At 36.2% G+C, this 16,468-nt stretch overlaps 1 protein-coding gene across 7 annotated transcripts in view; it reads left to right on the top strand.

Annotated features, from left to right (window-relative positions):
- Positions 1-13,385, top strand: part of ZC3H13 (zinc finger CCCH-type containing 13) — a 64,057-nt gene extending 50,672 nt beyond the window's left edge. For 4 of the 7 annotated variants that reach the window (XM_040991386.1, XM_040991383.1, XM_040991382.1 and 1 more), the window contains 4 exons: positions 2,832-2,984; positions 3,984-4,184; positions 7,642-7,805; positions 10,917-13,385. In XM_040991386.1, the coding sequence (XP_040847320.1) occupies positions 2,832-2,984; positions 3,984-4,184; positions 7,642-7,805; positions 10,917-11,087 (689 nt within the window). In that variant the 3' untranslated portion in view covers positions 11,088-13,385. The remainder of the gene's footprint in view (positions 1-2,831; positions 2,985-3,983; positions 4,185-7,641; positions 7,806-10,916) is intronic. The other 3 variants (XM_040991385.1, XM_040991380.1, XM_040991384.1) reach the window with 1 other exon arrangement.
- The last annotated feature ends 3,083 nt before the right edge of the window (positions 13,386-16,468 follow it).

Raw genomic sequence — 16,468 nt, 5'->3', positions numbered from 1 at the left:
AATGCGAAGCCAGGAGCCAGGAGCTTCCACTGGGTTTCCCACATGGGTGCAGGGTCCCAACGCTTTGGGCCATCCTCAACTGCATGCGTTCCCAGGCCACAGGCAGGCAGCTGGATGGGAAGTGGGGCTGCCGGGATACGAACTGGCATCCATATGGGATCCTGGCGTGTTCGTGGCGAGGACTTTAACCACTACGCTATCATGCTGAGTCCAACAGTGAAAGACTTTTAAAAACTGAGGGTCACGTAGGCATAAGGGAAGGAGGATCTGAAACAGGATGTGGTTTACGTACTTGCATGCAAGAGGGGTCAATCAGTGGACAATATGTTTTTCTAGCAGGCTACTATTATTTAAACAGCATACAGGGGAAAAAAAAGTCTTTGAGCTGTTATCTAAGCTTGAGGAACAGGGAGTTCCTAATGTTCCAAGTGCTTCAGGATCTTTGCCCTGAGTTCCTGGAGCTTTCTCACAAGGTTACAGCTGGTTACAGTTTTACACCTGTGAAGTTCCCAGTTCTCGATCTCCCTCTGTTACTGTATTGATGTCTATACTTCCCTTTAAATCCGTTAGCAGTTGTTTTATTTAACCAGGTGCCCTCGCATTTGGTGTGTATACATTTATTATGTCTTATCATTGAATGGATCCCTTGGTCATTATGTAGTGCCTTTCTTCATCTTTTTTAGTGTTTTTCGCGTTAAAATCTGTGTTATCTGATAGGAGAATGATTACAGCAGTTTTTCCTTTCTGTCGGCCTGGAATATTCTCTTATATCCTTTCACTTACAGATTCTGTGTATCTTTGTTAGAAGATGTTTTTCCTGTAGACCTTGGATAGATGGGTCCTGTTTTATAACCCAATTTGGTAATGTCTTGTGGTTGATGAGTTTCAGCCATTTACATTCAGGGTTAATATCAACAGCGATTAGATTCTGTCATTCTTTCATAGGGTTTCTCAGTGTTTGCTTTAGGTTTCTTTTGTGATTTTACTGATATGCTCACTTTTGTCTTCTTTGATTATGATAAGTGTCATTATCTTTTATTGTCTGTAGCACATCTTTAAACAATGTTTATAGAACTGGTCAAGTAGAGGCACAATCCTTTAGTTTTATTTGCTTTGGAAGTTTTATGTCTCCATTTTCTTCTAGCCTGTAGGGTTTCTGGTGAAAAGTTAACTGTGAGTCTGATTGGTGTTCCTCTGTTGGTTATCTGATGTTTCTCATGTGCGCTTTTAAATATCTTTTCTTTATGATGTGTTGTGTTGAGGATTGCTTCTAGCCATGTCTGTTTGGGGTTCTGTGTACATTCTTATTTGGATTTCCCTTTGGTTCTCCATGTTAAGTAGAAGGTTCTCCCTACTCCTGGAGTCAGAACATTAAAAAAAAAAAATGTGTTCTGTCGATTCATGGTGCCCCATCTTGTTCCTTTGTAAATCATGGCCTAAGTTAACAGTAATAATAGCCCCCCTGAGAATTTTCCTGGAAATTCTGCTTCTTTGAGATGTCTGGTTCTACTATCTAACAATTAACACTGCTAATATGTCTAACTGTAAAACATGATATTCTTTTATTTGCATTGGGTTATAATAAATCCACACTGATTTTCTTACATGCTTTGGTTATATGATTATATGTTCCCATTTGCCATCTTGCTACATACTTTTTGTATTTGACTTGACAAAACATTTGTACATTGTCTTTCTTCATACTACAATTTCACTTCACTGTTGAGGAAAAATAGCATCAGGTCATGAGTCCTGGTTCTGATGGAGGTAAAAATCTTAGGATATAATTGAACTAATCATTTTAATAGTTCTTTTGTGATTGGAGGCAGTGTCCCTGTCCCCTAAAATACATCAGTTGCTAGTTGTGATTACAAATAATACAACATAAAAACTTATAGTAGAATAATCTGCTATGTAATGAGATTTTATTAGAGAAGACAAAATTTTCATATTGTGTATGAATAATGTACCTTTGTATGCAATATTATTAAAATTAATCATCTTAGAGGTGAAATGTTGGGAATATAGAGAAATTAATGAAGAATTTCATAGAACAGAAAAGTATTGGAATGAGCAGAAACATCTTACAGGTTCTTTTTGTCTGGCACCAAATTCCTGTCCATGAAACATCATGCTGCAGTTTGTCAACTAGTGTTGTAGACTTGGTTAAGGTGTATGGAAAACCAGTGCTTAGAAATACTAAGACTGTCTGGTTTTCTGACTGTGTTCATGACAGGCTCCTCAGGAAATAAAGTTGAGAAAAATTGATTAAATAAATACAATGTATATGAAAAGAAAACATTGGGATGGGCAGGAGAAATTGGAAACTTAGAGGGAGAATTGGTGTTATCCTTATAGTTTTGCCACATTGCTATAAAGTTCTTCATATGACAAGCTGAATATTATAAGCTGTGATTTAACTTTCAAAATTCTTAAATGAGTTTATGGATTTAAAAAGAAAACCTAATGACTTTATGTTAGGTACTGAATTCATAGCTTTCTGAAATTGGATTTGTCTGACTTAACAGTGTTATTATCAAAACCAAAACACAATACACATAATCAACATTCATGTTAATAGTAGATTTTATTTGATTTTAATTGTAGTCTTATGACTTACTATATTGCTGCTTCCACTATAATTTTTATGGTAAAATTAAGCTAATTAAACTTTTTTGCTTTCTTTTCACATGAAAATGTTTGAATAATTAAGAAATAATAATTTTATGATGAAAAACTATCCTTTACATTGTTACCATGCACACACAGGCTTTCCTTATCGGATTGACTTCTGTGTCCTTTCCCTTTGAGACATGATATTGTCTTTTTAGCAGGAGAAGATGAATCCAAGTTAGATGATGCACATTCCTTAGGCTCTGGTGCTGGAGAAGGATATGAGCCAATCAGTGATGATGAACTGGATGAAATTCTGGCAGGTGATGCAGAAAAGAGGGAAGAGCAACAGGATGAAGAGAAGATGCCAGGTAATTGCAGAGGTAGTTACACATGAAAATGACTTGAGATGATATTTTTTAAGTAGAAGTTGCTGTGAATTAGAGAGGGCCTCATATAAGTTAGCATAATTCTTAAGATTTCTCTTTCAGAGTATAAGATTCTATAAATATGGTATTGAATGTGATAAAATACTGATTGCCTAACAGTGTTCTTTGTATTTTACGTTAAAATTTTGGCAATACTTGAAACATATTTGAGCACTATTTATATACCTTCATATTAATTTTTTAAGTTCAGTAGTTATTTTCATTTACAGCATTATGTAGTTTATTACAGTTTATTGTAAGACCATAATGTGAACTAAGAACTCTTGGCATCCCTACTGATTCATCCCAATCAGTGTGTGATTATTACTAATGGTGTCTTTTACTTTAGAGTCTTGTCTTGGGGTGTGTAGAATGTTGCATTTATATTTTGTATTTTGAATTTGCTCATTTATGTCACAATTATTTTCTCATTTAGAGGGTGTATATGATTAATACCTTTATAATTTTTGACAGTCATTTTATTTCTTCAGTTGTTTCTTCCCAGTTGCATTGATTATTTGCTCTTAATGTTCGTAATAGTAACTAATTGTTAAAGGAATTTTATAATGAATTGTTTTTTAATTAAAGTGTATATGTTTGTGTTTATTCACACATTTAAACTAGATTGATTGATTTAATTCCTTAAAGAACTCTGATACCGAGCTTTAAAATATCAGACCGATCTAATCCTTGTGGAAATATAGAGCTCTTGCATCCCACATAAATCATTCGTTCATAGGATAGCTTGCCTGTTTTCTCTTGGTGGGAAAGCTTTGGGTGCTTAGACCTTAAATATTAGTGTTGTTGGAAAGGCTTTTGGATTTTTTAGTTTGTGTGATTAAAACTATTTGACATTTAATAATTTGTTTTTCTTACATTATTTGTAGATAATGCTATTGATGTTTCTTGATGTGAAATATCCTCTGCTTCAACTTCCTGCAGATCCGTTAGATGTCATAGATGTAGATTGGTCTGGGCTTTTGCCAAAGCATCCAAAAGAACCACGAGAGCCTGGGGCTGCACTTCTCAAATTCACACCTGGAGCTGTGATGTTAAGAGTTGGAATTTCTAAAAAATTGGCAGGTTCTGAACTCTTCACCAAAGTTAAAGAAACATGTCAGAGACTTTTAGAAAAACCCAAAGGTAATTTCATTTTACTTTGTCTGATTATTATCTGTTACAACTCCTAAGATGTCCTTGAAAAGAATTCGAGGGGTTGGCACTGTGGTGCAGTGGGTTAAGCCACTATGTGTAATGTCAGGATCTCTTGGGCAGTATGTGTCTTGACTGCAGTGTTTCCCAATACAGCTTCTTGTCAACAGCCTGAGTAAAGCAGTGGGAGATAGCCCGTGTCCTTGGACTTCTGAACCACCAGTGTTGGAGACTTAGAAGCTCCTGATTCCTGGCTCGTGTCTTTGGCTTGGCACAGCCCCAGCCATTGTAGACATTTGGGGAGTGATCCAACAAATGAAAGATCTTTCTGTCTCTTCTTATCTCTGTAACTCTGTCTTTCCAAAAGAAAAAGAAGTGAAAGTGATGCGTGGTACATTGACACTATTCGAACTGTTTCTTGAACAATCATTTACATTCACATCTACTTAAAAGGCAGAATGCCCAGGACAAAGAATTTATTCTTTCTGCTGGATTATTCCCTGAATGCTTTCAGGGCTGGGCAGGGCTTAGTCAGTACCCTAGAAGTCATTTCAGGGGAACTGAAATGTGGGTGTCAAGACCCAGGCACTTGTGCCATCACCTGCTGCCTCTCACGGTGTGTTAGCAAGATGCTGGATGGGAATTGAGTAAACAGCACTTGACTCCTCAGTATGGGATACCAGTGTCCCAGGAGGTGGCTTTTCCTTCTGTGCTACAATACCCACCCCTTAAAGTTTTGTTGTTTTTTTTTTTTTTGAGAAAAACTTAATCCCGAAGAAAAGTTGCAAAAGTGATACAAAAGTTCCAAAATCAAGTGCTCAGTGATTTATGCAGGGCTAAATGAAGCAGGGTCTGGAAATACACAATAAAAAATTTACATAGTTTTAAGCAAGTTTTGTGTGTTAGGAACCATTTTCCATGAGATGTGGGAAAGTCTGCCCAAATGCGGTTGTCTTTGTTGAGCCATTAACAAGTAGTTAAGAAGTCAGTGTGTAGGGCCAGATAACCTATTCCAGTTGACACACCACTTACTCTTAGCTGATGTCTCTCTGTTGGAGTCATCAGTTAAAGCTGGAAATATAAATCATTGATTTTCTGTGATTATTTTAGTTACCACATGTAACGTTTAGATGTTACTTTTTGGTGCATATAAATACTCAGTATTAACTGCTATTAAGTTTGAAAGTATTTTATGATATTGATTTTTTACATTATTGCAACAAATTTTAACGATTCTAGCAAGCACACTTAATAATTAGTTTATAGATTCCAGGTTCTGTTTGTCCTGCTGCTTATTACATACCTTAATTTATTTTGGTTAACTTGTTAACTGATACCTTTGTTATCAGGGATTTGAGAGTAGGTGATGGATGGAGAAAGGAGGTCAAGGTGAAAGCAGCAATGTTAGTTGACAATTTTACTTCCTGTCCCTGAGAATGAAAGTGCTTATTTCGAAGAATTGCATTTTTTGAGCCCAGCATTTGACACGGTTGATAAGGGAGCCCTGGGAACACCTCCATCCTGTGTCCATACCTGGGTTCTGGTCCCAGTGCTGCTTCCGATTCCAGCTTCCCATGAGGGGGCCCTGGGGAGACAGAAGTTTAGGGCTTAAGGCTCACACATGTGTGAGACCTGAATTCAGTTCCCGGCTCCTGGGCATTTAAGGAGTTCTGTTCCTAGTCTCTTCTCCTCTCAAATAAGTAAACAATAAGTGAAATAACTAACACCAACTTGGACTTAAAACAGGAAAACTTAACTGTATACTGAAACTGAGATTGCTCTTATCTAGCTTTTCTTTCTTTCTTTCATTTGTTCGTTCATTCGTTCAAGATTTATTTTATTTTGCAAAGTCAGGTATACAGAGAAGAGGAGAGACAGAGAGGATTCGTTACCCCAAGTCCTCTCAGTGGCTGGGGCTGAACCAATCCGGAGCCTCTTCTGGGTCTCCCATGTGGGAGCAGGGCCCAAGATTTTGGGCCATCCTCAGCTGCTTTCCCAGGCCACAAGCAGGGACCTGAATGGGAAATGAGGCTTCCAGGACACGAACCGGTACCCATATGGGATCCCCGCACATTTGAGGCGAGGACTTTAGTTGCTAGGCTACGGTGCCAGGCCCTATCTAAACTGTCTAATCAACACTATAGTTGAGTCTTACTGAGATAAACATTTCAAGTTTTTTTGTTTCTTCCCTATGTTTTATTGCTCTTAAGTATAAGTTTAGTCTCTCTTTGGAGTAATTTGATGCTAATCAGATTAAAGCCTTTCAGAGACTAGAAGCAGGTTTGCAAATGTATATTTTGTATTATATTAAAACTAGAAAAATTTTTTATATAAAATGTAATCCTAAAGCAGTTTTCAAGGAAGAGCTAGAATTCAAGATAAATGTATTCTGTATTTGCATCTGTAGTAAAATGGTCCATAATGCTTTTAATTTTTTCAAGATTGATTTCTTTGAAAGGCAAAGAGAGAGAAGACATGTAAAAGTGGATGGGGGAAAAAAAAAGAGTGGATGGGGAATAGGAGAGGAAGATACCAGGATCTTCCATCTGATCAAAGGGTCACTCCAACAGAGGCCACAAGGACTACATGTCATAGCTAGGAAGAGCCTGGAAGTTTTTTATCTTTTTTAAGATTTTATTTTTCATTGAAAGGCAAAGGCAAAGGCAGATTTACAGAAAAAAAAAGAGAGAAAGAGCTTCCTTCTGCTTGTTCACTCACCAAGTGGCCACAATGGCCAGAGCTGAACCAATCTGAAGCCAGGAGCTTCTTCTGGGTCTTCCAGGTGGGGTACAGGGTCCCAAGGCTTTGGGCCATCCTCTACTGCTTTCCCAGGCCACAAGCAGGGAGCTGGATGGAAAATGGAGCAGCCAGGATACTAACTGGCGTCTACATGGGATCCCAGCATGTGCAAGGCGAGGATTTCGGCACTAGGCTACCACACAGGACCCAAACCTGAAACTATTATGATCTCCCACATGGGTCACAGGAACCCAGCACTTGTGTTGTTTTCTGTAACTTTCTTGCTTTCCCAGGTGCATCCGTGGATTTTGAAAGTGGAATAGCCAGGACTTAAACTGTCACCCATTTGGGTGGCTAGCTGGTGATGCACCTAGTGGCTTAACTGACAGTTCCGTCACAGCTACAAGTTTATCAATTCTTGAACTTTGCTTCTTTTAGTCATAACCTATAATCATTGTCTAAATTCTGTTTTCCAAGTCTACTTTTCTTAGAAGATAAAAAAATTTTGAAATGACTGTCTCTTTAAGACTAACAGCTTAACTACATGGTGCAGGTCCTTCACACAGGAAATACTGACTTTAATATGAAATAATTTTCACCAGTGTAGCTAAATGTAAGAAAGTATGGACTTTGTACAGTATTCACTTGAGTCGCTGCTCATATTTTTCTATTTTAGGAAAACTTAATGTGTGTTTATTTTTGTTGAAAGATGCAGACAACCTTTTTGAACATGAACTGGGGGCTCTCAACATGGCTGCATTGTTACGAAAAGAAGAAAGAGCAAACCTTCTTAGTAATCTTGGACCTTGCTGTAAAGCACTCTGCTTCAGACGGGACTCGGCCATCCGAAAGCAGCTAGTTAAAAATGAGAAGGTACAGTTATTTTCTTTAAAGTAAAAATTACAGTTTTATTAGTTTTTGAGTTTGGTTTCCCAGTTTAGTTCATGTGTAAAAGGAAGAACCCTATTAAAATATGTAATACTTTTCATCTTATTCAGTACTGTTGTTACGTAACAGCTACACATTAGAAAAACTCATGCACTTAAACTTTAAAATGTATTTGCAAAATTGTTTAATGAAGCTTCTTTAGATAAGAAAACATTGTAAATTTATTGAAAGTGGAGGACCTAACACTTGGGCCATGCTTGCTGCTTTCCCCAGGCATATTAGCAGGAAATTAAAGCAAAAGTAGAGTAGTCCAGACATGAATTGGGGAATGAATCAACAGTTCAAAGATTGCTTTCACTGTCCCTCACTCTGTGTCACTCACTCTGTCTTTTCAAATAAGTAGAATAAATCTTGGAAGGGAGGCAGGAAATTGGTCCTATAAAGTTACCAGGGACAGTTATATAAAAACCATAAGGATGAATTTAACTGTAAGAACTAAAATGGAAAGTTGTAAAGTGTAGGAGACTTAGAAAAAAAATCAAGTCTTAGATATATAATTACCAATTCTTCATGCTCAAAATTAATTTCGGCAAATTTCTATAGTTGTCTTCTTTTTCTGGTCTCACTTTGTATATACTTATTTTCCTGTTCTATTGCCTACATATATCATAGAACCTTTCTTACCTGGACGTTTCTTTGAGAGAACTAAACTCCCAGTACCATGAGCTTATTTATCATGAACCACCTTCTAGGTTATGCATCTAGAATGATTCCAGATACCACCATCTGGAATATTAAAGTGAATAATGATCATTCAATTCATTCTCTGTTCCATGTAAGGACTCCAAGTTGAGGAAGTCTGTATGATTTCTAACCTCATCAGAATCTTAATCCCTTTTCATGTAAGTTATAGATTATAACATACTGGGATTTCTCCAGTGTGCCATGGTGCTCCTTCAGAATCGTGGAAAACAAAAACACCTTGATAATTTCAGAAAGCCATTGTGCAGACCATATAATCCTTCAGTGCAAAGCATGGACCATGAACAGTGCATGTGATAGATTCGATAAGCTTTAATGTTTCATTGTAGTGCACATATGGGATCTGCAGTCTTCATTCATCTGAAGAAAGCATCACAAGCTTTTATCTATGTAAAAACATCAGCACAAAAGCTGAGACACAAATAAATGTCATTTCAGTTGCTAGACACCTCATAAAATATCCTAGGAAGAATTAATGAAAACCTGTAAGTTACAAATGATTACAGAAGAAAAGTCCAAAAAAGTATAGAAATTGGTGAGGGATACTAAGAGAACACTTAGCAGCTTTCAATGAGTTTAAATAAAAACAGTGTGGTACCAGTAGGAAACAAAAGGATGAAAATGATAAAGAGCAGAAATATGAATTTGAAAATAGGAAAACATTGGAAACTTAATGAAGCCAGTTGCAGTTTCTTTGAAGAGATGAGTTAAATATATAATCCCCCTAGGCCGACTGAACATAAAAGCAAAATGTAAATTATCAACGTCTTAAATGAAGTGGGGATATCACCAACATCCCACAAGTATTAAAAAGATAATAAGGTTATATGAACAACTTAATGAGCATGAATTTGAAAATTTAGAAGAAATGAGTCAATTCTTCTAAAGCTACAAACTACTAAAACTTAAGAAATAATAAAATAGTTCTCTTTCCATTTCTAAAATAGAGTTTTTAGTTAACATCCTAAAAGTAAAATTATAGCCCAGATATTTTCACTAGCAAGATCTATCGAGCACTTAAGCGGGGGACGGGGGGTGGGGGTGGGGGAGGGGACTGGTTCTCTGCTATTTCTTCCAGAAAATTAAAGAGGCAAAACACTTCCCGCCTTATTTTATGATGCCAGGATTTAAACACCCCAAAAGAAAACTTTAATCCAACATATTTCTTGAAACTGGGCATAAAAATTCTCAAAAATATCAGTAAATCAAATTCAGCGATATATATTTGGCCTAAGACTGAAGAAATGGCTCAATATGTTAAAATTATAGCTGATCATGTTAATAGATGGAAGAAAGAAAAATAAAATTGGAAAAGGAAACAGACAGCGTTCCTTCATAGTAAAAATCCTTGGCAGGCTGAAATCAGAAGGGATCTTTACAAAGGGTATCTGTGTAAGACCTTCAGCTAGCACATTAGCTAATAGTAAAAATCTGAATGCTTTGACCCTGAAGTCAATATCAAGGAAAGAATGTGCAATCTCACTACCCCAAGTCAGCATTGTACTGTAAGTGCTAGCCAGTTTGATCAGGCAAATTTTTTAAATGAGCAAAAGGCTTAAGTGTCTTTTTAAGTCTTTTTACCAAAGGGGACATATGGACACAGCTAACAAAAGCACATGAAACAAAATATTTAACATAATACAGATTAAAACTGCAATAAGATCTTTCATCACCTACTTCAGTAGGTAAAACTTGAGTTACAGCCAAAAACCTTAAGTGAGAGAACTCTTACATGTATTGCTTGTAAGATTGTGAAATAATAAAATCACTGTCAAAACTGATGGGTTATTTCTTACGAAGTTAAAAGTACACTTATTACATCAAATACACAAATAAATCATTTTTTAAAAAGTGTACCGTGTTTGCCTTACAAAAGAAAAAAGTCATGAAGCTTCTATTCACTGCAGGTTAAAGAGTTGTCAAGGGAAAAAAATAAGATTGAATTGCTCCTCATCCCATAGAAGAGAACTTATTTCATCACATTGAAAGACAAATGCCATTCAAAAATAGAAAATACATTATATTTGTTTTGTGAGTTGAAATGATTAATTAAAAATGGTTGATTACCTATCACACAATGTCAAGAGGCTAACTACCCCAAGCAACAGGTTCCCTCAGATTTCCTGCTTAGTAGGTACCCTATAAAGTGTCCTTGTTTCCCAAGGTTCACTGATCTAAAAACAGCTTCTAGTTAAATCTAAGAAAGTTAATTTAATATCTATGCAAAACTACGTACTCTTAAAACTTGTATGTTTTTGGTAGAGATTAACCTTGTGATATTTCCAACTGTCAGCTAAAAATATACCCTATTTTCGTATGTTTTTTTCCAAATAGGGTACTGTAAAACAAGCTTACACAAATACTCCAATGGTGGACAACGAATTATTGCGATTGAGTCTTCGATTATTTAAGCGGAAAACAGCTTGCCATGTGCCAGGACCTGAAAAGACTGAAGATAATAAACTGTCACAGTCCAGTGTCCAACAGGAACTGTGTGTATCTTAAGACTGAAGTTCATATGGTATTTTTGGTACTGCCTTCCTTCAGCAGTGCATATTACATTTCAGAGTTCTTTGGTTTGACAGACATGGTTGTGACAAAAGCAGAAAAGATTGACCAGCCATACTACAAGAGGGAGGAAGAAATCTGATCTCTAGAGATGCTAGTTTGGGCTAACTTAGGACTTTACATCAGTTTTTACACAGTACTTGATACTTATGATAAGTAATGTGAAAGCATCTAGATTCAGTGATCTATTCTGTACGTCATGTTAAAACTGAAGATTTTGGAAAAAGGTTGTCACTGCTCTTCCAGCCTATGAATGTTTTTTTATGAAATGGAGCCGCTGATACGTTCTGGATCATATATACAAAAACTGCAATTTTATTCAGAAACAATGTATTCATCACAGTAATTGCACATATTGTGCAACACCATGTTGTACAAAACATTTGAAAGGGATATTGGGCCAGCATGATGTGTTTGTAGGCTAATCTCCAGTGGGAGGGAGCCAATATATTTTTTTCTCTTCTGAAAGTTCTAAAAATACTATTTCATTAGTCTTTGCCTTTTAAGATATGTGTGCATTGTTAAAGTGTGTATTGAATGCATTTGGATCCCAAATGTTTGTTATCAGAGATTGTACTATTTTATTTTTAATAAATGCACCTTCCTTTTCCTTGTTCTAGATTTGCCCTTTATTCATCTTATTGCTGATGTTCTAAAATATTTGTCATCAACATTACATTTTTCATACTTGAGGTCTTTTATAGCTCTCATCCTTACTACTGGACAGCTGTAAAGAGTATAAAATGCACTGAAGATGTACTCCAGGTGTAACTTGGTTACACTTGAAACAAACCAAGAGATAACAAGCCTATGCATCCTGAGGTTGAAGGCCATTCCATCATATTTTCCGCATTTATATTCTTTATTTATATTAAGCTGCCTCCAGCCTGTTATGTGAAACATTTATTTTTTGAAACTTATACCTGCTTTTCTGTATATATACATGTTTAACTTATGAAGTAATTACAGAAGGACTTGAAATGGACAGCAATCTGCAGAATTTTTTGACAGACAGTAGTGAGAATAACAATAATAAGGGACATCAGCCAAAATTATAATTTGATCATGGCCTATCACAGGCTTTTCTTAAGGCTGCAAATCTGTGTCACCCGTCTTGGTAGTTTTGTATTCTCCATATAAAGACAATACAAGATATTTCAGAAAGTTCGTAGAAAAATGGAATTTAAAGATAACACACATTTTCTACACGTATTTTAAAGACACTTTTATACTAATATAAAAATTTCTGTTGATTTTAAGAAATACTTCATGTTCAGTGCATTTGTATGCAAAGGTTACTATCAAAGGGAGTGGCCTTAGTCTCACATGGCTTTGAAAACGTTTATTAGAAAATTACTGATAGGGTATGGAAGCTCGCAATTTTCCCATGCCCTTTTTCTTTACTAAATGTTTTGAATTAAAAAAAGAAAAAGAAACAGAAAATTCCTTCTGAACCCTAGAATAAATTCACTTTAGGGAAATCTCTTCCTAATCAAAGTGGATAATAATAATCTCTGTAGCATAAAGAATTAATATTCTAGAATTTCTAGCCCTAGTTCCCAGAATATTTGAATACAACAAAAATAATTGTCTTCATTTTGTCCTGGTTTTAGGAGTAGTTCGCTTATAGAAGAAAAATTTTGTAGTTACACCTGCTATTTAGTTGAATACATTACCCTTTGTTGAAATATATGTTTTTTTTTCTAATTTATTTGAAAGAATAAATTACAGAGAAGCGAAGAGAGAAGATCTTCGCTCCTGTGTCTGAAACCAGGAGCCTGGAGCTTCATCCGCATCTCCCACATGGGTGCGGGGCCCCCACGCACTTGGGCTGTCTTCTGCTGCTTTTCCACATGTTAACAGGGCAGTGGATCAAAAGTGGAGCAGTCAAGACATGAGCCAGCCATCCCTATGAGATGCCAGCGTTGCATGCTGCAGCTTTGCCCTCTAGGCCATAATGCTGACCCCAAATCTGTTCTCTTTCAAGTTCTGAATGTATTTGTATTGTAAATGGAAATTGTAAAGCTGTACCTCTGTTCACTTTTTCATAGTACTCAGTTTTATTCCAGTGAAAACAGACTGCTAAGTCTCAGTGGGTTTTTTTTTTTCCTGTTTGTATTCCTTCTCAGTATTCCTAACTATATACTTGTGAAGTTCTAAAGACTTTCCATTGGATATTCTGTAAAAGCTCTTGGACTGTAATTATAGTCTCAATTAAAACAGCTTTCCTGAAAATATCTTCCTGTCTGTTAATTGATTCATTAGTACAGCCAAAGGTCTTGTGTGTGAGAACTGTCAGACCCTGTTCACAATTGCATAACTGAATTTCAGCTGCTGTTTGGAAACATCTGATAAAGAGCCAAAAGCATGTGTGAAATTCAAAGTAAGAGTTAACAAGTAATTTGATAAGTCGGTGTTTGATTGCTTTTTGGCAGCTATTCTTATTTAGTAAAGGATAGCATTAACTGACAATAGCTACCATTTTATTTCATGAATTTTTGCAAAATAGACATAATTACTTACTTATGCCAAAAAAAATTTTAGCCTGTCACTTCTTTTTATTCTAACATATAATTTCAGGTTGTCTTCCCCATCCTACTCCATGTTAGTAAGTCATAATATCTTAATGTTATGACTTAGCAACTTGAAAATGTTTGGCATCAGCAGAATATTCCACTTTGTTCCTTACTGTCCAGTTGGGTAAAGATGAAAATGTATAATTCTACTGCTAGTGCCTTGAAACCTCAGAAAGAAGAGCCACTACCTAAACTTCAGCTTGCTGTTCAAACGGATATGGGTACCCCTCATTTCCAGGATGTGTTCTCCTTTATTGAGTTCCCAAGTTAAAATTACATACCATCTTTCTAAATATTATGTTTCTATTTTAACTTAGAATTGCCTTATTATTTCCCTTTAAATTTCTTTACTAAACTTCCTGTATTCATGAGTTTTCTTGGTCTTTCTGTTGGAATGTCTTAAGACAGTTACATATTCTTGGGGATATTAATATTCATCTTTCAAAAGTGAAGTAAAGTTTTGTTAAGCAACTATATGTCAATCTGTAGACATTTCCCAAGTACATTGTGCTGGTCTTTCATATTTTCTGTCATGTTGTATTGGCATTCATTTTCGTGGGCTTAAGTTTTGAATTATTTCAACACCTTTTTCAGAATTAGACATGAATAAACTGCAAGGAAAAAACAAAGGACAGGATTGAAAAATAATAGGACAGGTGCTGTTTTAAATTGTAAGAGGAGGTTTGATCTTTGAGGGTGAAACTTAAAAATTGAAAAGCTGCTTACAGCAAAGAATGAAAAAGCATTTCAAGCAGAGGAATTAAAGTAAGAAAAGGCCTGAGCTAAAAAGAGATTTGGTTATTTTAAGACTGGAATACTAGAGTGACTGAGCACGGGAAAACAGGTATTGCATGATTACTAGAAAGATCTAGAACAGTGCTAGTCAACACAATGTCCGAGCTACAGTCATGCAGATTTTCTGTAAGTGTACTTCCCAATGTAATACCCAATAACCTGATATGACTATTTAACACCTGAATTGTAGCCAATGTGAGGGACTGAGTTTTACTTTTTGTTTAATTAGATTCAGATACTCTTGATGGCTAGTAGACTCATTTGGCATAGTGTAGACCCAGATCACAGCCAAAAAAAAAAAAAAACTTGGAATGTAAAAATGTTTCCCAACATGTTGCATAAAATGGCCCGTTTGTGTTTTATCTCTTTTAATGTTACTTTATTTATAACTAGTATTGCATTTTTAATTTAGAAAAGGGTGATATCTCCTTTTACAATGAATGTTAATGACAAGTGGACAAGGTAGTACAGAAATAAGACAAAATTTCTAGTGCTGAAATAATGTTTGGAATGTACTGGTCATATATACAGCTGGAATTTTATTTGAAGGCAGAAATAATAGGAAGAATAAGGAAATTGTTGTTGCATCCAAAAAGGGAAACAGGAGAAAAAAACTAGTGCATTCTCCCTGGCTTGGGAGCTGTGGTCACATTTGCAGAGTGCTTTGTTCCTCTCTTGGTTGCTATTTCAGATCCCCATGTTGCTCAGGGTTCTTAGCACTTCTAAGTTCCCAGTGCTCTCAGTCACTCTCCTAGAAGTAGCCTCCCCGCTCTGCAGTGGTTCTTCTCTGTGAAGGAGACAAGTGCTCGAATCCATTTTTCAATTGTCTTGGATTTTCTTGAAGCAGCTATTTTTAATGAATATTTTTGTGCCAGTCTTACAACAAATCCTTTATCTTAGTTGCTTGATGTGAGTTATTTGGGGTACCATGATTTGCAGAACATCCTGGCCATGGTGGCCTTCCAGACTTCACGACTGTTTTTTCTTCTGCTTATGCAGCACAGGTGTGCAGTCTCAGTACATGGTAGTTCCTTCCTGTGATTGCTTGCAAAGCTCTGTTTTCTCTTTTTTCCTGAACCAGGCTATGTCCAGAAGAATCTCCAACCACTCTTGCTCTTTGCTCTGGATTGATCTTACAAACAAAAGACTGCTTTTGCTTTTCAGGTGGGTATTCAGGTTTCCTTTGCAGAGATGTATCACCAAGTTCCAAGTGGCTCTTGCTGCACCACCTTCTTTCTGCTAAATCTCAGCTTTTTGGGCAGCCCTTCTATTTTGGTATCTGAAAATTGTATCATCTCCTAATTTCAGTGGATATGGAATTTATGGAGGGTTTTTATAGTCTTTTTGTTGCTTGTATACAACTTACAGAAAAATAGAGAACCAGTTTAGCTGCATGTTCCTATTAAAGACATCTGTACTAAAATTTAACTCAATGGTCACATTAATTTTCAGCTTGTGTAAATTGTCAGGATGCATTCTGCTTCAGGTGAACACCCATAATGAATTAATACTTGGAATTCTGAATTCAATATAGACCCAAAGATAAAGGTTAATTAATTTATTTGATGTGATTCTAGTATGTAGAAATCATATTATCTTTCCTCGTATTTTCTTTGCTATAACTACCACATGACCATCCCTAAAACAAAGGAAACTAGGAAATTAAAGCATTATGGCTTTCAACTATTGCCTTATTAGAAGCAGCCAGGTTTGCTAACCAAAACTGTCTTTCACAATTCAGTAGTGGAAAGGTGAAACAACGGTACCAGTTTGGGCCTTTTGAAGCCAACTTCGGAAAACTGAACAATGCTCCAGAATCCAGAACAATGAGCTCTCATCCTAATTGTGCCATGTACATTGGTGGTCTAACCTCGTCATCCTTATTTATCAAGTGAGTAAGTGGCTAAGGATCATAGACTTTAAACAGAAGCTGACACAGAATAACTC

Source organism: Ochotona curzoniae, unplaced genomic scaffold (assembly GCF_017591425.1).
Source record: "Ochotona curzoniae isolate NIBS_2020 unplaced genomic scaffold, NIBS_Ocur_1.0 contig_64, whole genome shotgun sequence".
Lineage (NCBI taxonomy): Eukaryota > Metazoa > Chordata > Mammalia > Lagomorpha > Ochotonidae > Ochotona > Ochotona curzoniae.
Note: the sequence above shows the minus strand (reverse complement) of the source record. Positions and strands in the feature narration are given on the sequence as shown.